This window comes from Thalassophryne amazonica, chromosome 10, assembly GCF_902500255.1.
Source record: "Thalassophryne amazonica chromosome 10, fThaAma1.1, whole genome shotgun sequence".
Taxonomy (NCBI): domain Eukaryota; kingdom Metazoa; phylum Chordata; class Actinopteri; order Batrachoidiformes; family Batrachoididae; genus Thalassophryne; species Thalassophryne amazonica.
In genome coordinates this window covers 61,599,595-61,623,332 of record NC_047112.1, presented here as the reverse complement: position 1 = coordinate 61,623,332, position 23,738 = coordinate 61,599,595, and the positions used below count along the sequence as shown (strand labels likewise).

Below are 23,738 nucleotides of genomic sequence, written 5' to 3'. Positions count from 1 at the left end.
CAGTGCGTGTTGCCAGTCACTGATCCTGAAGACTTCCTGCATTCCCCTAACAGTTTTTGGAAGTGAGGTGGAAATCTAATCCTCGAGTCAGTTTGTGGAATGTTCCTTGACCGTATATTTCAGTGGCATCTTCATCTTAAAGCTCAACTTTAACACCGAGGCATCTGGCTCCTATTGACAAGCCCAGAGTTCTTTGGGTAGCAGCTCAAGAGACCCGACCAGAGCTCTCTGCAGCTTTGAACACACTGTTCATCCTCCATAATTGTGCTCCAGCCAACAAGCAAAACTATTGGACATGCCATAGCTTTTCTATAACACAATACCAACACTTCTTAGAGTTCATCCCAGTTAAGACAACCATTTTGTTCTGTTGTACATTCAGATCCACTATGAGAGAATGACTCCCTGAATCTCTCATGCAATCTTCAGCTGCAGATAATTAAGGCATAAGTACTTTTCCCTTTTACATGCATAAACGATCTAGATCTGCTTCATGTCAGATACAGTATGTGCTTAACAGTAGAAACCATTGAGTCGCAACATAAATGCAGAATGTTAAAAATCTGCCACAGTATCAAGAAAACAGGTAAAGACACCAAAGAGAATAATTGCACTTGTAGTTTTACATTAATAAATGGTGACAATGAGTTCATTGAAAAACTGTTAGCTTAATGACATCAGCCGTAACACTGACTCATCCCCTTAAAAGTATCAAGTGATCTCGATCCCCCAATAACTCCCAAACTCAAATGTCTTTGCATAGTGGAACCTATGATTTTGGGCAGATTGGGGGGGGTGTTGTGTTTTGTCAGGAAGGAGAATCACTTGAGGAGGGCAGAAACTAATGGGGAGAAATTTGTTCTCTCTCATCTTTGACAGAACCAGGAAACAGTCCATTTTACTTTATGGACCTGAAAAGCAGTGCGCCTCCACTGGCGTCCAGTTTCGGGGAGGACCACCTTCTTTCTCACATCTCTCCATGGCACTCTAGCCCTTCTCCATGACGCTAGATGAAACCAGGCAGCATTTATCAAAGAGAAGTGATCCTGAAGAAGACAAATCTCTTGATTTGTTTCATTCATTTAACTCAGATCATCTTCACGTAATGCAAAGGTGGTTCATGGTTCAACACGTCATGCAGCGAGGTCTCATATAGAAAGGCTGAGGGTTGGGGTCAATCTGCGAGGGGGAGAGTAGCAAAAATAAATAAAATTAGTCATAAGCAGACAATCAAGGCCTTGAAAAAAACAAAACAAACAAAAAAAACATCTAGATCAGCTATGACTACGATATTTTATGCTTACTCACCTCGCTGTACACTGGCGGTGGCCTGAAACGAAACTCTTGCACAAAAGCCATAAGGGGGCGCTGTAGGATGCCACTCAAGTCTTCGGGGGGTTGTGGCACCACAGTGTTCTGCTGCTCTGCCTCCTCCTCCTCAGTCACCACAGAGCTGTAGTCTGGAGGAGCTGAGGAGAGAGAGGAAAAAAAAAAAGAGGCAGAATTAATCCACAGGTCTGACTGAGAACGGTCCAAACGCTGAGTTTTACAGGGATAGTTAAGAATGTTAAACAGTGGTTGGCAGTATCTACCCCTGCAGGCATCTAGTTCAACCAACATAACTAACAGCATTTGGCCCTGAACATGGAGATCATTTACCCTGACAGACGCATGTGACAGAGCGGCTGCACCAGCACATTTCTGCAGGTTCACGTGGTACTTACGCTCAGGCTGCTCGGGAATCGTCATGCGGAGCCACTCCAGGTTTACGCTGTACTGGCTGCTGATGCTGGAAGTGCGACTGCCGAAGGGATGGAGCGGGATTGTGCCCATAACCAAGGGAAGTTCCAGACAGAGTTTGGAAGTTCCAGGAACATCGACGCAAACCTGGTTGCAAGAAAGAAGAACTTGAGTGGCAACTCGCACAATGGAATCTGCAACCTCCAACTTCATAAGACTGACCCAGAGATAGATCTCACCTTGAGCATATACTCCACTTTGATGATGCGGCACTGCAAGATGGACGGGCCAACAGGTGGGATCTTGATGGCACGACCGTGCCAACTCTCACGACATCTGGCGCCCACAATGTCGCCGCACAGTGTAGCCACCACAGAGTGTTTCTGCTTCATGGTGCCACGGGCGATAAACGTCTGGGTCTGAGTCACGTAGGCCCTGGGAACTACTGAGCGGGAGGTTGAGTTATCAAACTCAGCAAAGACGGGAATCACCTCACCTGTAGAGAGGAAAGCTTGTTACCAACTGGGCTACAAACAACGAGCTCATACGAGTGACATTTAGAATGTAGGCTCTCACCTGGTGTGTAACCTTTGCGGTCAATCTTGGCAGTGGCCGACACCTGTCCAAAGTTGCGGTACCACGCCCGTGCCATCTTGTCCTTCGTTCCTGCCTGTGGCGCCTGAGCATAATGACATCAATTGAGCTCGAGGACAACTAGAAAAATCAAACAGGAGCAGGGAGCAAAGTTCACGACGGAGATGCTCACCAGTAAGGCTGGCGTGTTGATATCGATTGGTTCAATGACTGTAAACTCCTTCTTGATCTTCCTGACTGTGGCCCAAGGCCGGTGCAGCTTAGCTTTGACCCAGTAGCGGATGCTGCCATGCTTCCCCTCAAAGGAGGTAACCAGCGTGGCTTCAGGTAGCTGGAAGCTGAATGGAAACTCATGTCTGCCAGCAGGAAGGACGGTCACCTCGTCATTATCTGAGGAAGAAAGAAAACAGACATTCAAGATTAGAAACTTGTTTGACAGACTTTGAGGGTATGGAAGCAGGTCATCAGATTCCCCGCCCCCTCTTTTTTTCCTTTTATTCTTTTTAAAGCTGTATTGTCCACAGCTCTACTGAAGTTGCTTCACATGCTATAATGACAATTTGTGCAAAGACAAGTATTCTTTACAAATATGCACAAAATCATGGAATGAGCACTGCATAAATATCAGAAACCTCTCCCAATATTTTTCTCAATTGCATATATCATGTTTGCTCAGAGGGGAGGTTTCTTCTCCATTATGTTGACGGAGAACATGTTTTCCTCGAGTTCTATTATTCAGCCGGTCTCAGCTCTTCTGTTTTTCCCCCCCTCTGTTCACAATCTAGAAACATGCTTTTAGTAACGCATTTTCATGCACGCCTGCAAGAAACACTTAAATACAAAATCAAAATCTGCACAACTCTTTCATTTAAGGATTTGCTTGTTGTTGCAACAACAAGCAAATCCTTAAATTCAAAAGCAAAAGTTGTAAGCATTTTGATTCAGCTCTTCGTGTGAACTCTTGGTCAAATCAACTACATGAGGAGTTGGAAGGAGGGAATCATTAAAACCAGCTTTGCAGCCTGTGAATAAAGACAAAAACTCTTGAGGATCCAACACTTGCAGTGCACCAAACCCAACCAGAACCCATTTAAAGGCTGGAAAATGCTGACTACTATTTTTCCAGCAGATGTTAAAAGTTGCAAAGATTAATGTGGGTGCAGAATTTCCTCTCTAAAAATAAGACTTCTTCAAATCAGGATAAAATATGAATGATTCAAACTTTTACACCTGTAATACTGATTAAAGGTGTAAAAGTTGTTTAGTTGTTATTGCAGCAGTTTTGGTGACTTCTCCCTCAGCTTATAATTCTATTCATAGACTATCAGATAAGAGCTGAAAACTGTTTTTAAGGTCACTTTTCATTCATTGAAAGCTGTGACGGCGGTTCGGAACCTGACCTGCCTGCAAGAGAACCTCTCTGCGGTTCAGGTACTCCACCTCGTCGCTGTAGTTCTGGGTGTAAGCAGTACTGGACCCGGCAGACCGGGATTCGGTCCAGTGCACTTTGGCGAAGCCCTCGGCGTGCAGCTTGACCGAGTGTACCCGGCTTTCCCCGGACAACTCCAGGAGGACTCTTCCGGACACCACGTCCCCGCTGCTGAACACCGGAGGACAGTCCAGCTCCGGGGAGTCAAAGACGATGTCGAACTTTTTTAACTTGTCGAAAATCATCCTGCGCGCTTCGTGCTGCTCTTCAAATTTAAAAGAGGTCTCCCGTGGATTCGTTGTTCGCAGTGTGCGTTAACAGCTGTTCGGAATGGCAACTGCCTTTGTCCTGTTCTTCCAGTTGTCGAATGTTGGAAGTTTCGCTTCGCAGTCCTTTTAGCAGGCTGAGAAAGCGGGCGTGACCTATGAATTTATAAGGCTTGAAGTCAGCACCATGCTGCCTTCACGGACCGCTCATCGGAAAAGACTTCACACTCAACAACCACTACGAGTCCTTGGTTCAGTTTGTCTGTGGACAACGTACATTTTACGGAGGGATTTTAATGAAATTTGGTAGAACATTAATTCAGCAATTCCTAAGGAATTTAGTAGTGTGATAAAGTAAGTGTACAATAGTACATAAAAAGCACATTATGCATATGGAAATATAAAAACTGTCAGCAATTTATCAAGAAATATAAAAATGACCCTAATTAAATTTAAAATGAAACATCTAGTGAGAGAATCACATTTTAATACAGAAGTTTGTTATGGCAGCATGGTGGATTATGGAAGGTCCCAGGTTAGTGTAGCATTTGCATGTGTGAATGAGTGTGCAAATATGTGTTGGACAGACTGGAGTACTGTCCAGGGTTTATATCCCCTCGTTCCCATATTTTGTCATTTTTACAATACAAAATTATAAATATAACTTTTGTCAAAGATTTCATTCTCCACTCACTTCAGGCTCAAGTTTGCTGAGCCGCTCTTTGTAAAGTAGTCATATTTCCGGGCTGACACGGAAGGTATCATGATAAACATGCAGACTGGGTGTGGAGGCAGCAGAGAGCAAAACAGAGCCTGTGATGATTGGTTACAGGTTCTTAGAAGAAACCAGCCTTACAGAACAGTCTGGCAGAGATCCTCAGCACAGCTCTGGCTAAATAGTTTCAGGCTGAATCAAAGGTGTTTACGCCACTTTCTCGTGTCACATAGAACATCATGTTCATGCAAGGAAAACACAGCTCAGCACAAAAACAAGTAACTTAACTAAAACAAAAAACAACTACATATCCTACTGTAAAGAGATCATATACCACAGATACACAAAACCAAAATCAAGAACTTAATATTTAGGTGTGCTGTGTTATTCAAATACATTTTCACACAAGGCTGATTGCAATCAATTTGCTAAACAAACATATACTGGGGTTAAAAAGGGGGGAGGGGGGAACAAGTCTCAGCTGAGAAAAACAAAATTGTTTACTCCTTTGTTCTCTGGTTCTCGGGGCTGAGGTCTTTAGCCCTCTACTGCCACCTTGTGGTACTACGTGTGCACAGCCACGCGCTTTGGCCTCTTTTGGAGTAAACAAGGAGTAAGTACTAGAACCAGGAACGATGTGTAGCTCTTGTTTTGGATTGCATTTCAGTCAAACAGAGCAGCAGTCCTCCCCCCATGGCGCAGGTGTGTCCTGTAAGGTCCACATGTTCAAACTGGATCCACATAATGAAACTGGAACCAAAAGTACAACTGGACCTCTAAGGCAGTGAGGGGAAAAAAAAAAAAAAATCCCCAAACAACAAAGAAAACACCCCCACGTTTAGTGCCAAAAAAGGTGCAGAGTTCTTGACAGGCTATGCTCACGTAACGAAGCACAGCGGGGGCTGTGGACGGGTTTCACCATGTTAAATTCTCCATTATACTTTTAGAGCTTTGCAGCATGTACAGACAACATTTCAAGGGCAGGACTGAGCCCCTGGCAGTTTCAGAACAAACAACCAGAGTGGGGTACTGCAAGGTGTAAATAGAGGCTTGGCGAGATATATGGCTTTCTTTTAACTTGGCTAGATCATTATGACAACTTAACCTGACTGGAGCAGGTTAAATATAGAGTTTCAGCTTAAACTAGCCACTGGAAAACTAGACAATTTGTGTTTTATCACATACATGTGGTTTTTATTCAACAGAGCCAATTTTCAGTACAGTGTCTTCAAACGCTCTATATTAACATAGTGCACTGGGGGGGGCATTCTGTGAATTTATTTGATTTAAATGTGTACGTTGGTCCTACATGATCAAACTGACATTTTCCTCTGGATCCCAATTACATCTAGAGGAAATTATGTCACATGCACATTATGATACATTCTGATCATGTGAAACTAACATATACATTTAAATCAAGTAAAGTCACAAAAGTGTTTTCAAAGCATTTTTGAGCTAAAAGAAATAATTTCCTTGTTACTAACACCATTTAGAAATAATTACAACAATTCATTCTCATGGTGCATTTTTGTAGAGGTGACCAATAGCTTGACTGATTCTCATAAGCCAACATATTGTTGAAATGTCAACTTTATTCTGGACATTTTTTTTCTAGTCTTTTCATTTGGTTATGTGCTTAATATTTTGCTATAAAGACACCTAATATATCTTTGTAGAACATATTGGCAAAATGAATGAAATTAAAGACAGCGTACTGATGAAATGACATTTCAACTATCTGCAGTATTTTGACTTTTAGTAGAAGATCAGCCTGTAAACTCTGTGACCAAACTCTAGGAATAAAGGTTTGCAAGTGGTTTGGGGTTACCTGATGGATTTTGAACATTTTCCACTTGGGCTACCCTCTTCAAATGTCTGGGCATTTTTGGGAGGAAGAAACAAAGGTCAAACAAGGGTGAAAAGTTAAAATTGTCCCAGGCATCCAGTTCCAGAATGGCAGTCTGGTTGCGAACTCCGACTGATTTTTTTTTTTTTTTTTTTAAATAACCCCAAACGATACTCGTTTGTCAACACTGGTGTTTGTTTTTGAAGATGGAAAAGGGGGTAGTCACAAGAAGTATGAAAACTACAATTTTGACTGAAGCCAAAACACAGAAAAGCCATGAGGGTCGAGCTAAAGTTAGCCATGGAGGGCGTGGGGTACACCTGAGCCCACATTAATTTAAGATACTATGAACAGACTGGACATTAAGATAGTCTCCTTTAATGTGAAAGGGATTTCAAATCTGGTTAAAAGGAATAAAATACTGCCAAACGTAAAAAGGGAAAATGCTGAAATTGTACTTTTATAGGAGATGCACCTCTCTGTGTCAGAGCATGAAAACCTGAAAAGAATGGGTTATATTAAAGGATTGTTAACCGAGCGTGGGGTCTGTACGGGAAAATATCAGACCAAGGTCTTGACAGTACAGACAGAGCGCAGTTATATTCTTGTACAGACTGAGCAAGCGATTTGTTTATTATATGGCTGTTCGGCGCTGTGTTTTCATCTTGTTGGTCTTCATTTTGCAAGTCCACTTCAAGCTCATTTGCTGTTAATTCCTCCAATTCAAACTCATCAGTGTAATAAAATTCAATCAGAGAATGGTCCTCTTCGTCAGTTATAATTTCTTTGTTCGCATTTTGTTTGGTTTTATTTCGCGCCATGAAAACTAAGTCGCAAATGTGATACGCGAGCTGGCCAGTTGTCATGGTAACGGGCTGATATGGGAAAATATAACTGGAAATCAGCCAATCAGAGCAGGCGTACCGTCATAGCCATATAATAAAAGAGCATATTATTCGCCTTCCAGAAACAGATGGAGCGGTGTTACAGTATTAATATCACGAAAAAAAAAGAATTTTATTATATTTCTGAGGAGTCTGATAAAGAAGGGACATATATAGCAGTTTCAGGGAATAAACAATGTAACAATAACCATTTATAATGTTTACATTGACCGCTATGGTCATGACCGAAATAACTAGATCGCGGGTAAAGCAACTGAAATGGGCTTCCTAGGAGACCCCGGGGAAGCCCCAGGACTAGGTGGAGAGATTATAGGTCCACACTGGCCTGGGAATGCCTCGGGACCCCTCAGTCAGAGGTGTTCAATGTGGTACGGGAAAGGGAAGTCTGGGGTCCCCTGCTGGAGCTGTTGCCCCCGCGACACGAACCAGAAAAGCAGTTGAAGATGAGTGAGAGATGAGTGATGAGAATGTTTACATTCTACCTCAAAGTAATTTTGCCTTCTACAGAAAGGTGTTTGATTTGATGATTGGCGCCCCAGGAATTGTAATCTGTGGAGGTGATTGGAACCTTTGTCTCAACTTTAACCTAGACGCATCCAAAAATGTACTGAAAAAAGTGAGTAACGTCATGGCTGAATTGGGGATATTAGAACTTTGGAGAGATTTTTATCCTTCAGGCCGTGATTATACTTACTACTCACATCCACATAATACATACTCTAGAATAGACAATTTTTTATCTTTAAGCGAGAGACTTATCGGCTTAATAGTTGTGACATTGGTTCTTTGGATTTATTTGACCATGTTCCTATTTTTTTTGCACTATACATTTTGGTGACATTCCACGACACATTTTGGAGACTTAATACAGGTTTAAACAACCCCCAGTTTGTGACTCAGATGAGAAAGGAAATAAAACAATTTTTGGAGATTAATAACACAGGAGGTTGACTGCTCTATAGTAGGGGACACTTTAAAAGGTAGAATTTGTGGAAAAATAATTTCTTGGTGTGCCCATAATAAGAAAGACAAACAATTAAGATAGGTCAAGCTTAACAAAAAATTTCAAGACTTAGAAATAAATCAGAAAAAGAAACAGTACCCAAATCTTTGAATGAGATTAATAAAATACAAAGTGAATTTTTTTGTACACACAGGAAATTGAAAATAAGTTTGTCTTTATAAAACAAAAATATTGTGAAGCTTCCTAAAGCATCAAAAATTCTTGTTAGAAGACTGCAAAAAGAAAGTGCAGACAGTACAATATACAAAATTAACGAGCCCAACTCTGGCATTGTACTGTATAAACAAGAAGAATCGCAAAACACTTCCAAGAAGTACTATAAAAATTTGTACACAAAACCACCTTTAGAGAGCGAATTGCATATGGAGGCTTTGCTTAACTCACTCAACTTGTCGTCTATCTGAAGAACATAACATATTGACCGCTGAAATATCAGAGAACTAGATGGCAAAATAAAAACTTTAAGTTGTCCCAAATGTGTCAATATTAGGGTTGGGTATCGAGAACTGGTTCTTTGAGAATTGTTAATGATTCAATCCACCGACATCCATAGCCTTTTGGCTTAATGATTCCCTTATCGGTCCTTCAGAGTGGCTGTTGTTTTTGAGGGTGTTTATTGGAAAACTATCATTTCTCTACGTTGATTGCAGACCCTGCAGCGGGTCTGTAATCAACCGCTTCTGCAGCAGCTGTGCTTGAAGCAACGAAACAGTGTTTGGACCTGCTGCTTCGTTGGTTCTCTGCTTCACTGCTTTTCAGAAGAGACAAGTCCAGTCTTAACCCCTCTCAAAGCCATTAAATCAAGTCAATCGTGAGTCACTTTTGTGTGGATTAAAGTCAGTAACTGGGACTCTTGTCTTGCTGCGAGCAAGAAACAAGATTCGTCCTCCGTTCCGTTTTAAATCAAATGGCACCTCTTTCCAAACATTGTAATACAGACAACAAACAAAGCCTTTTTTTCCCCCTCTCAAAATGAGACGTCGTCCGTGTTTTATGAATTACATCCTGTCTTGCAGCGTAGCCAGCTGAAAAGCTCAGCTCAGAGGTATGGCGTTACATTTGTGCCATTAATATCTGAAAGTAAATGCTTTTTACAAAAACGACAGATTTTGTTTATTTCTATTTATTTTCAGAGATTAAGGATCCAGTGACCAATTTCATATTTATTTACTTTAAGACTCAAAATGTTGGTGACATAGAAAACCTGTAAAGCTTACTTTTAGTACACAGAAAATTCACAGGAGATATTGATAAGGGAACTGATAAGGAATTGGACTGAATGGACCCATTCCTAGTCAATATGCATATCAAAATTACTCGTCCACTTATACCGATTCCAAAAATATATAGTTTGTTATGCAGTTTCTATACAACTAAAATTTCTATACAACTAAAGGAATGATGAATTTCTCATGTTGAAATACATATGATTAGACTTAGCTTTTGGGCCATAGCACCCTCATTTGAGGTTAGATGCAAAAACTATATATTTCTGGAATCGTTATGAGTAGACAAGAAATTTGATATGCATATTGACACAAATGAGACAGTTTTAAATTTTGACACTTGTTTGATCTTTGTTGCCCCCTCCTGAAAATGTCTGGAAGTTTAAAGAGGGCAGCCCAAGTCAAAAATGTTCCAAATACATCAGGGAACCCAAAAAACACTTTTGAACCTTTGTTCCCAGAGTTTGGTCATGGGGTCTACAGGCTGGTCTTCTATTTTATATCTTGAAATAATTTTTTTTTTTTTTTTTAAGTAATGAAAAGGCTAGCTAGAGATATTTATCATAATGTTTACACTAGGGCAGCATGGTGGATTAGTGGTTAGCACTGTTGCCTCACAGCAAGAACATCACGGGATCGATTCCCACCTGTGGCCTTTTTGTGTGGAGTTGGCATGTTCTCCCTATGATTGCGTTGATGTCCTCCGGGTGCTCTGGCTTCTTCTCACATTTAAAGACATGCATGTTAGGTGAATTGTAAACTTTAAATTGTCTGTAGGTGTACATGTGGTTGCGAATGTGTTTGTCTACATCTGGCCCTGCAACAGACTGGCATCCTGTTGCAGGGTCACCCCAACTCATGCAATATGACTGCTGGTATAGTCTCCAGACCCCCCCCCCCCCCCCCCCCCCCACCACCACCACACCCGCCCGACACTTAAATGGAGTAGGGTGCATAGAAAGTGGATAGATGTTTGAGCTATTAACTGTCTCACTTTGATTTGGTGAAAATCTAAAGTGATTTTCACTCATCTTTTGTTACAGGACAGTCTGCTGCATAAGAGCTTTGAATGTGGGATCAATGAGTGGTAAAATAAATATATTAACTTCAGGTTTATCCCCCTCAGCATTCCTCTCTTACTTTATTAGCAGCATCAGTGTTCCCTTTTGGCATCAATTATGTTTTATCTTCTTTATAGTTCTGCAATCTTTAGTCTTTGTTTAAAATTATAGCTCAGACTGCCACCTGGTGGTGATGATCAGCAGTAGCACAGGCAGAACTGCTTCAGATCAGCATGTGGCTCTGCACAGATAAACGCTGCTCCTGTACAGATGAGCCACTACGATCAGACTAGTCACCGCTGAAATTACTTTGGCTGTTATTTTAGTAAACATGTTGCACTGTGTCGAGTTTCTGTTTTCAGAAAGACAGAGTTCATTACTGCCCTAGAGTAGGACCAGACAAGTTTTGTATGCCCCCTACGCACATACAAACAGAACATACAAAAACAGTGTTGTATTCAGACCGACTGTAAAAATAGAAAGTAAATAACCAGAGAATATGCGTATATTGTACATTATTATCACTTACTGAGGCATTGCGGGGCCGGTAGCATAGATTTACATTTACGCTACCTGGCTGTACCTGCCCGCAGTATACCCGCCTGCTGTGCATAAACTGATGATGTCATAGCGCGCGCAGCCCAAGAACTGTCCACAGACGATAACATGAAAAGGTGAGAAATGTGTGTTGGTCCCAATATGGATATTCTGGATGATTTTATCATGGATAGTATGACAATAAACAGCAGCCAAAGCAGCCAGATTGACGAGGACACCCTAAAGAATTTGGAGAGCAGTGCGGTACCAGCCAACACGACAAAAGTTAAAGTGAGCCAACTTTTTATGTATGAGTTTGCTGGTGTCGTGCGTATTGAAATGACATTAAATATTGTTAATGTGATTCCACATGTTGTGTATCTCAGTAAGTGATAATGTAAAAAAACATGCAGTTTGTCGTGTGGTAGGCATTTTCAGAGTCCCTCCGTCCATGCCCAGTCGCCCAAAATTATAGATATTCGCCCTCGTTAGAATATCTATAATTTTGGCTGACTGGGCATGGAAAATGCATACATGCCTATCTCGGCTTTCAATGCTTACCAGTCGAGTGAGTTATAAGAGAAATTGTGGAGAGCTGGGCATGTCCGAACTTGTCCTCTGACACGCCGAAATGGAGACGTTCTTTGTCTCGCTCGAACAGCGAATCAGTCGTGACGCACAAAGCCTCCGCGCGGCTTTCCACGACAAAATCTCTTGTTAAAAGTGAAATCTGCCGGAAAATGGTTGATGTCCAGCTCTTGTGATAACCAGAGAAAGTGCACACAATGGTCCCAGCTCCACACAGCCATCCGTTTAGAAATAATCCGGTGGTTCGTGCCTGTCGTCGCGGCTCGGAGCGCAGCGCGCCAAGCGCCATTGTGGGCCGTCCTTAAAGCTGTAGTAATAGTCCTTATTCTCTGTGAAGCCCGTAAAATTTTCACCGAAAGCCAGATACATTTTTCGAATGGTTTCCAGGTGCCAGTCTCTAACAGCTTCTGAAAAAATTCTGATGGAAAAAACCCCCAAATCATACCGCCATTTCCAGACAATGAAAATCTGACGACGGGGCGGGACCACTCCTTCCACAAGGCGTGCTCACAGGCGAATGACGTCACCGACAGGCATGGAAAAACTCACGCATGCGCACGAGGGTTCAAGCTTGTCTGATGTGAAAACATGAATCAAATCCATATAATTAAAAAAAAAAATAAAAAGGTACGATACTTTATGGACAGACCTCGTATCTAGGCAATCAATATGCAGTGTTAGGAGATCGGGTTGTTCATTTGTTTGTGGGCAGTATGGAGTTTGCACACAAATTTATGCACGTAAACCTTTACTAAATCAGAACCTAAGTACGGAAAAAAAATGTGCATATTCAACCAATATAAGACAAGTTTACATTTGTCAACAATAACCAGAAAAGTAACCAACAGAGTGCAAATTGCCATGAGCTGAAGTCCTTATGTTACATTTGAGTTCACTGTGGCCATTGATGTTAGTGTTATCTTTGTACAACATTCCATGGTGTAGAAAATAAATAAATAAATACTGAATACATAGTAAACACTGCTGGTTTTTGGACCAAAGCTACAGGTTTGTCCCTTCATGCAGAACTCTAACAATAAACAAAACAATACCATTTAATTTTAGGTAAAATGGAAGCCTCTACAATAGCAACAAAGGAGAACATCAATCAACAATAAGTCCACAAGCAACAGTGGCCTCTCATGGATACCAGGGTCTCATGTACAAAGCATGCTTATGCACAAAAACCTGGCGTACGTCAGTCGCCACGTAAACGTCCAGATGTATCAAAAGTGAAATGACCATGGAAATGTGCGATGCGTCACACCAAAATCCTGGGTGGCATACCCACGTTTCTACAGTTATTGTTCCACTGTGGACATGTAAAGATGATCCTTGGACACTTAATAGTGTGAAACAAGAAGTCAGAGTGATGTGCACATCAGCGACATGATGAGCAATTAACGCACCCACGTGTTTGCAATTATATGGATGGATATAAAAGCATGCATAAAGTGATGTGTAAAATGGCACTAAATGGCTGCATTGGCATTGTTAAAGCACACTGCAAATGGTGCAATCAGACGTGAGCTTGTATTCAAGGAACGCGAGGATTTACTTGCAAATGACGATAATTGCCTCAAACTGATTTCGATTACCAAGGCCACTGTGACTGCAGTGGCGCACAGAACTGCAGTTGGCCCAGAGCACAATACAGCGAGGAGCCAGGGGTTGTTTGTGCCCACAAAGGTGCTGACCATGCTGGGCATCCTGGCATCAGGGGCATTCCAGTGTGAGCTGGATGATTGGTCAGGCGTGTGCCAGTCAACCTTGAGCTGAGCCATGCCAGCTGTGTGGAACATAATCATCCGATTCTCATCTAGGTACATCACATTCCAATATTACAGTGCATTTTACAGCGAGAGCCGGTTTCCCAAATGTAATCGGAGCTACTAACTGCACAAATAGTCCTATGAAGGTGCCATCACATGATGAGATTGTTTTTGTTAATAGGAAACATTTTCATTCCATCAAGGTTCAAATCATGTGATGCGCAAATGTGCATCAGGCTGGAAGTGCGGTGTGCAATGGGGGGGGGGGCTGCTTGGTGGTTAAATAATTTATCCATGTAATTGTTCCTAATGAATACCAGCACAGACACATTTGGGCATGTGTGCATTCAAATGTTTTTATTATTATTATTATTAATAATGTTTTCTTTTTCTTGATGGTGAAGCTAGAGATGAGCTTCTTAACAAGCCCCACTGTGTTCAGTATTTGTCAATAAAAGCGTGTTTAATATTAATGTCACACAGTCAGCCGCCGTGCACCTAATATCTTTTTACTTCTGTGTCTGTGCACAGCTCAGTTCAGCATTTACACACACGAAAGTACGTATTTAATTTCCATTTTACATTACAGCGAGCTGAGAGAATGGTGATCTAGCCACAGCTTTGGTAGTTTTTGCATGTTTTCTCTGAACGTTCTTTAATTTTTTTTTTTTTCTTACACAAAACACAGACGATGGCGGGTGTCAATCACACCTCACACTTATGGTTCTATCAGCACCAGTCCATTTGAATATATTTGCATATTCAGATAGAGGTGCAGCCAGGGAGGAGTTTGTTGCGTGTGCATGTGTGCTCGATTCCACATTCAGTGGCATGTACAAACCAAACATGCATGGATTCATGCCTACACACACTTTGATACATCTGAATATATTTGTGCTTACACCTGATTCAGGGTTTTGGCGTATGCCAACTTTTAGTAGAAAATCAACGCAAGTCTTCGTACATGAGGCCCCAAGACCCTGTGATTAGTAAGGAGACTTTACAAGCAGCTCGATAGCCCTGTCTATCTTTATTTTAAGATATGGTCATTATGTATGTTAAAGTATACCAATGTAGCCCAAAATAGGAGGTTCACTGGTGCTCATCTGTATCTATTGGAACCCTGAGTTTCATAGCTGAATTTGCAGTCGTTTTTAGGGATTTACTTTCAGAAATGTTTAAGGACAACTGACTAACTCCATTATTCCTATGCTTGCTCTGACAATCACAGGGAACAAATGGCAACTTAAAGCTTCACTTTTTACAGATTATTATTTTAATGAAAACAGATGTTACTGAATATATCTGCAACTGTGCTTCTTACATCACTAAGGTTTTAGGAAGCTGCTCCGAATAAATAGTTTGATAAACTCTGGTAAACGGATGCAAAAAACGTAATGACGAATGGGGGGAAAAAAATTTAGTTACAGCTAAATGTAGTGTTTTTTGGTACACCTTAAAACACATGATGAAGGCGATGCTGATTCGGGTCTAAGAGATTACGTATGTTTCAATTATGTCTAGTCTAGAAAAACAATTTATTCTGTCGTCATCTCAGACCCTGTGTGAGCTCCAACCTCACTGACCCACGTACCCACACTGGCTTTGGATGGTGAAACCAGATACATTATGTGCGGGGCTCTAATAAAACATTAACCACTGTCTACTGTTTATTTGTACTCACATCCTGACCTGTGGCCAGTTTTCCCTCCTGGACTCATTTTAAAAATAAGCTGTCTGATAGCTTTCGCACTTTGCAACAATCTGCCTCGCCGGACACTTTCCTCAGTAAACCAGTCATGTTTATTTGGTCTCAGCTCTAATGGATTTGCATTTAATCTTAGCAGATCTGGTTGGTGGACCTGCACTGTCCATTGGGGACATCTCTACCAGGTTTCCATGCAACACACCTGGCATAAGTGGTTTTGTTTTGCAAACTGCAGCAACTACAAGAACGCATGGCTCTCAGCAGCTGCTTCACATTGTAGCTCAGCAGTTTTGCAGCACATTACTCACAATTGAAAGGAAAATTATTCATTCACTGACTATAAATATATTTAGTGCGCCAGCATGTCTTTTCCTGGGCTTTGGAAAATGTTAGGTATGTACCCTCGAAAAAGCAATGAGTCAGAGACAAGTCTGTCCCCTCCAGTTTAACATAACTCAAGAACAATAAGTGGTATCAGGTACGTACCTCTCCAGTTTCAAATGGCTTACAATAAGGACAAAGTCAAAATTTGCTGCACCAGATCAGTCCCAAAAACAACTGTTTTCCCCATGTAATATCCTGTCTGCCATGTGCTCTGTGTTTAGATAATGCTGGAATGGTGATTGATTAGGAGCAGGTGTGGTTGTCAGTGACAGACTGTTTCTGCACAGAAATAGAGCAAATCAGAGAAGCATATCAACTATTACTTCCTGATTCACACATACACAAAGACAAGAGAGAGAGAGAGAAATTAATACTGGTTATGTTCTTAAGCATAAATCCACAGAGTCCTGCAGAGGGGACTTTGTATGAATATAGTTCAAGCAGACACTTGTCTCTCTCAGCATGCACAGTGCATCCCGAAAGTATTCACAGCACTTCACTTTTTCCACATTTTGTTATGTTATAGCCTTATTCCAAAATGGATGAAATTCATGTTTTCCCTCAAAATTCTACTCACAATACCCCATAATGATGAGATGAAAAAAGTTCTTTTTTTTGCAAATTTATTTAAAAAACAAACAAACAAACAAAAACCTAAGAAATCCCACGTACATAGTATTCACACCCTTTGCTCAATACTTTGTTGATGCACCTTTGGCAGCAATACCAGCCTCAAGTCTTCTTGATTATGATGCCACAAGCTTGGTGCACCTGTCTTTGGGCAGTTTTGTCCATTCCTCTTTGCAGCACCTTTCAAGCTCCATCAGGTTGGATAGGGAGTGTCAGTGCACAGACATTTTCAGATCTCTCCAGAGATGTTCAATCTGATTCAGGTCTGGGCCACTCCAGGACATTCACAGAGTTGTCCTAAAGCCACTCCTTTGATATCTTGGCTGTGTGCTTAGGGTCATTGTCCTGCTGAAAGATGAACCGTTGCTCCAGTCTGAGGTCAAGAGCGCTCTGGAGCAGGTTTTCATCCAGGATGTCTCTGTATATTGCTGCATTCATCTTTCCCTCAATCCTGAGTAGTCTCCCAGTTCCTGCCACTGATAAACATCCCCACAGCATGATGCTGCAACCACCATGTTTCACTGTAGGGATGCTGCCTGATTTCCTCCAAACATGACACCTGGCATTCAGAGTTCAATCTTTGTCTCATCAGACCAGAGAATTTTGTTTCTCATGGTCTGAGAGTCCTTCAGGCCTCTTTCGGCAAACTCCAGGCAGGCTGCCATGTGCCTTTTACTAAGGAGTGGCTTCCATCTGGCCACTCTACCATGCAGGCCTCATTTTTGGATTGCTGCAGAGATGTTTGTCCTTCTGGAAGGTTCTCATCTCTCCACAGAGGAATACTGGAGCTCAGAGAGTGACCACTGGGTTCTTGGTCACCTCCCTGACTAAGGCTCTTCTCTCCCGATTGCTCAGTTTAGATGGGCGACTAGCTCTTGGACAAGTCCTGGTGGATCCAAACTTCTTCCATTTACAGATGATACAGTTCACTGTGCTCACTGGGACCTTCAAAGCAGCAGAAATGTTTCTGTAATCTTCCCCAGATTTGTGCCTTGAGACAATCCTGTCTCAGTGGTTTACAGACAATTCCTCTGACTTCATGGCTGGTTTGTGCTCTAACATGCACTAACTGTGAGACCTTATATGTAGACAGGTGTGTGTCTTTCCAAATCATGTCCAATCAACTGAATTTACACCAGGTGGACTCCAATTAAGCTGTAGAAACATCAACGATGATCAGTGGAAACAGGATGCACCAGTTTTGAGCTTCATGGCAATGCTGTGAAGACTTATGTACATGTGATTTCTTAGTTATTTATTTTTAATAAATTTGCAAAAATCTTAAACTTTCTACATTCTCATTATGAGGAATTGTGTATAGAATTTTAAAGGGAAAAAATGAATTTCATCCATTTTGGAGTAAGGCTGTAACATAAAATGTGGAAAAAGCAGAGCGCTGTGAATACTTTCCAGATGCATTATCTGGTTTTGAATTCTCCCCCGCCCCACCCCAACCACATTTCCAAAGTCTAGGTCTGGTTGATCTGCTGAAAATGATACAAGATCCCTTACAAAAGAAAAATAATGATACAGTTGGCTAGGGTCAACTCAATTAGTTATTTTTTTTAACAATTAAACGTCAAAATATGGGAATATTTTTAATTGCCCGTTGAACCCAACAGGACATTTAAGTAATTTTTTCCAAATAGTGCAGCGGATAACTGAAAAAATGCTTCAAATGGTGATGCAAGCACCAAATTTGGCACACGTACTCCTTAGACATTACTCTTTTAAAAATGCTGAGTGGCCACATGAACTTTCAACTGAATAATTACACAGGGGTCAAAATGAAAAGATGCTCCAATCATATTGAAATGTATTCCATATTATTTGTCTGATCATAAAGATTCCAAAAAGGTATAGTTTGGACTATCTGAATGAATGTTCTGGAGTTATGGGGTAGAAACAGCAAGAATGGTGATAAAGGTCAATTTCAATATGTACAGGGGCCAAAAGTTAAAGATGCTCCAATTTTGGTAAAAAGTACTGCAAATTATTAGTTGAATGAATATGGTTTTAAAAAGGAATAGTTTGCATCATGTATCATGCTTAGTTATCATGTTACAGGGTAGCATATGTCACATGTCATAGAATCCAATAGATGCTGATATTGTTTAACCTTTACTTTGCAAACCAAGCACTCAACACAGTCGAAACTATTCCATGTATTAATCCTATTAGCTCAAACAGTAATTTGCACCACTTTTTACCAAAACTGGAGCAACTTTAACTTTTGACCCCTGTACAAACTGAAATCGACCTTTGTCAGTGTTTTTGCTGTTTTTACCCCATAACTCCAGAACATTCATTCACAGATAGTCCAAACTATACCTTTTTGGAATCTTTATGATCAGACAAATAATATGGAATACCTTTCAATATGATTGGAGCATCTTTTAATTTTCACACCTGTGTAATTCTTCAATTGACCTCTACTTGGCCTCCTATTGAACGTTCATGTGGCCACTCAGCATTTTTAAAAGAGGAAAGTCTAAGGAGTATGTGTGCCAGATTTGGTGCTTGCATCACCGTTTGAAGGATCCCTCAGTAAATATTCACTTATCTGCAGCACTAAAAATATAAAAAATCCAGAACCCAAAGTTATTGCAAATGAAGCCAAGTTAAATGCAGTTAAACAAGTTTATAACTGTTGGTGTGTAGTGAGCACATTGTATAGCACCACTCAGACATCGGTGTGTGAGTGCGTTTGTGTGAATGGGTGAATGTGAGGCATAATTGTAAAACGCTTTTAGCATCTGAAGCAGATGGAAGAGCGCTATATAAATGCAGTCCATTTCCCATAACCAGTTTAAAACATTCAAATTTAAAACCTATTCAAAGTCAATTAAAAGTACTTTAAGACAACAACATGATGTGACGGATCGTGTACCCCACAGTAGACCTCGACCTACCAACTGAACCACCATCATCCCTGACCCTACATCATTAGACCTAGCCTATAATAGCCTAGAAAGTATGGCAGAACACTTAGAAACTTGTACAATCAAGTGGTAGTGGATTCTTCAATCTGGTAAAGTTCTGAAAAACCTAACCACCTGTTGCAACTGCTACTGACCTCGAATAAGATACTGTCTTTTCCTGAAGTAGGTGATCTTGGAGGTGTAGTCGTTATAGACGGAGTTCATGCCACGGTTCTCGAGCCAGTGTGCTGTGGCCACGCCCTGTCTGAGCATCTTGAGGGAGTGCACTCTGGTGTCCCTGCGAAGCTCCAGGATGACCTGGCCTGACACCACCTCCCCTCCAGTGTATACTGCATCGGACGGTCTGTCCAGCTGGATCTTGAAACACTTTATGGTGCTTAACGTCATTTCTAGGAATGCAGACATACAGGGTGACACAACAATTATGATAATGGAATACTGTGATGTCATAATTTTAAATAAAAGCCACTGCTTGAGAAAAATAAGATACAGTCACACTCCAAACAGCAGGTGCCACCCCCCCCCCCAAAAAAAAACATAACTGCCATTTTGATCACCGACTTCAGTATGTATAATTTGTATGTATTGCACTTTACAGCCAACACACAAGTGCAACAATGGAGTGTAAAAACTTTTTCCTACTGTTCCTACACATCACTGTGTACACCATTACAATAAACATATTAACATTAGAAAGAAACACTGAAAAACGTAGGTAATGGAGCATACTAAACAATACACATAAATGTACAGTAGTGCTGTTTTATGTATGTTCCACCATGATGTTCACTGTATGCAGGGCATTACATTTAGTTTTGTCGGTCTGCCTCTCTGTGGGTACACACCATACCTCAATAACAATCTATAGCAGACACTTGGTACTTGCATATTATAGTGAAAGCACTATGATAACCTACATAAATATAGTAATGAGGTTGGTCATGTGAAAATATCTTTCCAACAGCCATACAATAAATCAAGAATGCAAAGACTGCTGTCAAGCAAGTAATCAAATCATCAGGGTTGGGAGGGTTACTTTAAAAATGTATTCCGATACAGTTACTAGTTACCTGTTGAAAAATGTAGTCAGTAATGTAATCCAAGTACCATAATATTAAAGTAATGTAATTTGATTACTTTCAATTACTTCTGGATTACTCCAATATCAAATATGCTAATACAGACAAAAGAAACTAAATAGAAATAGTCTTGACCACATAGTACAGTTTATTAAGCAAAAATAAAACTGTTTCTTTTACATAGCATGCTCTGTTTTACTTCACATTATGAATTAAGAGTGCCACAATATTGTTTTAAACACACCCAGTGTTCACCTTCTAAATTTTCAACAAAAAATGCCAAACTAATGAAGGATAATGAAAACTCAGGTGGTGTGTGGATGAATTTGTAATTAAAAGTGGCTTGCAGAACAATATACAAAACAAAAAAAAGTCTACTACTTGTTCAGTAAACATAAAATTATCTTACTTTAGTCTTTCACATAGCATTCGCACCATGTTTAACATATCAGTCCACTTATTGAACTTTCAAAATAAGAACAGCAGCATAATGAAAACCATGAAGTAAATACTGTCAGTAAGGAGGTGTGGTCGCCATTTTAATTCTGGGCAAGTTAGTGATTTGCGCACATAGAAGTTCAAGAAACAGGTGGAATATGCCGGAAAGCTGCGCATGTTGGCAAAGCCACAAATGGAGGAACAAGGGAGACAATATTTCCTTCCATAAGTAAGTGGTTTTGGTTCTTCTTGTCACTTTGTCCGTGATATTTGGATGATAAACAGCTGTGTTTCCTGCCGTACCTGTGTCACCCGATGACACGGACCATTAACTCTTCACTTATGTCTTGTTGATATTTTCCACTGCTAGACCAATGTCTAGTTAAAATCCTTGTCGTTAGTGATTAAAATTGTTCGACAAGACTGGGGATTTTTTTTCTTTTTTAATTTGCACCTTAAAATAATGAGATTATAATGACCCGCGCACTGTGCCGCTCACAGTCACACCCACACACAGAGATGTGTACCCACACCACTGACTTCATAAATGAAACTCGGTCAATAAAGGATAATTGTGTAAAAATATAATATAATATTATATATATATATATATAAAAATGTATTGTAATGGTTTTAGGAGCCGCGCTGCGTTGAACAGCTGCTGCAGCAGGACGCCTCAGCTCAGCAGCTTGAACAGCGCAGATCTGTGTAACTTTCAACACTAATATTTGGGAATGTGTGGGTGTCAGAGTAAGTTTAATACTTTCCTGACATAATTTTTCTGAATGTGTTCAGTCGCGAATCTCCATTGAAAATGCATTAACATCCAGGAACTTCATCAATATTTTGCACGGTTAGGAGACATCATGTCGCTGTCCATGAAGGGACATTTTCGTTTCAAAGAAAAAAATATATTATATACCGATAATATCATAAAATGCATTAAAATTGTAATCCTGCAAACTAACCCCCATTTTACTAAATATACCTGTAATCTGAATACGTCTTTTTTTCTGTAAGTGTAGCGGAATACAGTTACCTTTTTTTGTATCCTAATTGCGTAACACCGTTACATGTATTCCGTTACTCCCCAAGCCTGCAAATCATCAATAGTCACACACATCACATGTTCAGATATATAGAAGGAAAAAGTACATGTGAATGTACATTCACGTGTATTTTCAAAAAGAATGAGATTTGGACAAAAAACAGTAGCCAAAGGCAAAAAAAACCCGATATCTTTTGCACCATGTCCATGTGGGTTCCAAGGATCCTTGGGTACTGCTGGAATGACTGTGTCGAATGAAGTGAGTTACTTAGGGAGACTCACATGAGGAGTATCACTTGCACTGGGAGACAATGTCAACTATGGTATTTTAGCCATATGGTGCATTTCTGTATACATGATCCAGCACAAGCAGCTTTGAGGACCCCAGTGGCTGAAGAAAGCCATGTGGACATCTGTATTTCATCTTGCTGGAGCATATAGATGGTTCATTTCAACAGGTAAGGATGGACCAATTGTCTCCCTGGGTGGTTGTCATCCAGGGCCCAAGGCCATTCCACAATGTGGTGGATATGGCAAAAAGCAACGTCACCACTTGTACCAAACCTAAGCTGTACTTTACATTATTGAATTCAAACATTAAAAGCAGCTAGTACTGTTTTACAACATATCCTGGTCACTAGGAGCCCCCAAATAGTCTTGTGAATATGAATTCCTTAGGTTTATTACAATAAAATGACTTTGAACATTTTAAATTAGGCTGCTGCTATTACTATATTACAGTACGCAAACCTCAAACTGCAATCAGTACAGCACCACCCAACATCACAGCTCATGCACAACCCTAACCCTAACTCAAACGTTTGAGGGTGGAATTCATTAGCTATCTGCTGTACAATTTAGACAGCATAACGTCCCTCCTTTATCTCATGATAATCACGGCAGTTACCGCTTGGATGCCATACGGTCACACTGGTTTGTTATTGGATGCTGTACAAAGTGGCCACTTTGTGTTAAATATCCATGACAACTATGAGTACATGTGTTTTGCATAGGATGCAAATCAGAAACATTCTAGAATTAGATCTGGAGCGTATTGGAATGCCATTACTGTACAAGATTCCCAGACATGCACAAACCCTTGGTCTAGGAGCAGAAGTAGTGCTCAAAATTTCCAAACTTTTTATCTATTTCACAAAAACTAAACTTATCCTAACCTTAAACCAATTAAGATAAAATAATGCACAAGTTTACTGGGCAGATAAGCCATCAGGTTTAGTTTTGTTCTAATAGTTTTCAGTTATTTCTCTAAGTAATTGTGTATGTTGATGGGAGCACTGTCACAGGCCCAAGAAATCATAGTGTCGCCCCTGGAAACACAAGCGTGGTTTGTCAAAAGTGTATCTTATTACATCAACCACCTAGACAAGATTTTTTTAAAATGTTAGGCTATTTTTGTTATCAACAGAATATCATGCAGTCATATCACTTTACATTTGAACAATAATTATTAAAACACATTTAATGACTGTAGCCAATTTGCTGATTATATAACTCACCCTGTGAGGGCAAGTGCAAGAAAACTTGTGTAAGCAACAAAACGTGAATGTTACATGCACTTAGTAAGACTAGATCAGAATGTTCTGTTACATCTGTGCTCGCAGATTATTTTTGACTGATAATATATCATATATCCAACCCGGCGCGTGCCCAGCAACTATTGCTAAAAACTAAGAGCGACTTTCATTCACAGCCAAGGTTAATAAAAGTGAAGGTCGGATTCCTGAAGTTTAAAAGCCACAACTCACCGGCGAGGGAGGAACAACTTTATTTCAATCTTCAAAG

At 40.5% G+C, this 23,738-nt stretch overlaps 1 protein-coding gene across 2 annotated transcripts; it reads right to left on the bottom strand.

Annotated features, from left to right (window-relative positions):
* arrdc2 (arrestin domain containing 2) lies at positions 1-23,738 on the bottom strand. Of its 2 annotated transcripts, XM_034180103.1 has the most exons (8): positions 23,702-23,738; positions 19,505-19,759; positions 2,507-2,724; positions 2,317-2,419; positions 1,980-2,236; positions 1,725-1,887; positions 1,309-1,469; positions 1-1,179 (listed from the first exon to the last, which is right to left on the bottom strand). In XM_034180103.1, the coding sequence occupies exons 2-8, from the start codon at positions 19,755-19,757 to the stop codon at positions 1,126-1,128; spliced, it is 1,209 nt and encodes a 402-aa protein (XP_034035994.1). In that variant the 5' UTR covers positions 19,758-19,759; positions 23,702-23,738; the 3' UTR covers positions 1-1,125. The 2 variants fall into 2 exon arrangements, with proteins under 2 accessions (XP_034035994.1, XP_034035993.1); XM_034180102.1 differs by lacking the exons at positions 19,505-19,759; positions 23,702-23,738 and adding an exon at positions 3,735-4,143.

Bases quoted from the DNA above. Each gene is read 5' to 3' on its own strand.
- arrdc2 (XM_034180102.1), bottom strand. From the start codon at position 4,008: ATGATTTTCGACAAGTTAAAAAAGTTCGACATCGTCTTTGACTCCCCG. The intron at 2,420-2,506 runs GTGAGCATCTCC...CATTATGCTCAG, and splicing joins TCAACACGCCAGCCTTACTG to GCGCCACAGGCAGGAACGAA. The intron at 1,888-1,979 runs GTGAGATCTATC...TCTTGCAACCAG, and splicing joins AAGTGGAGTATATGCTCAAG to GTTTGCGTCGATGTTCCTGG.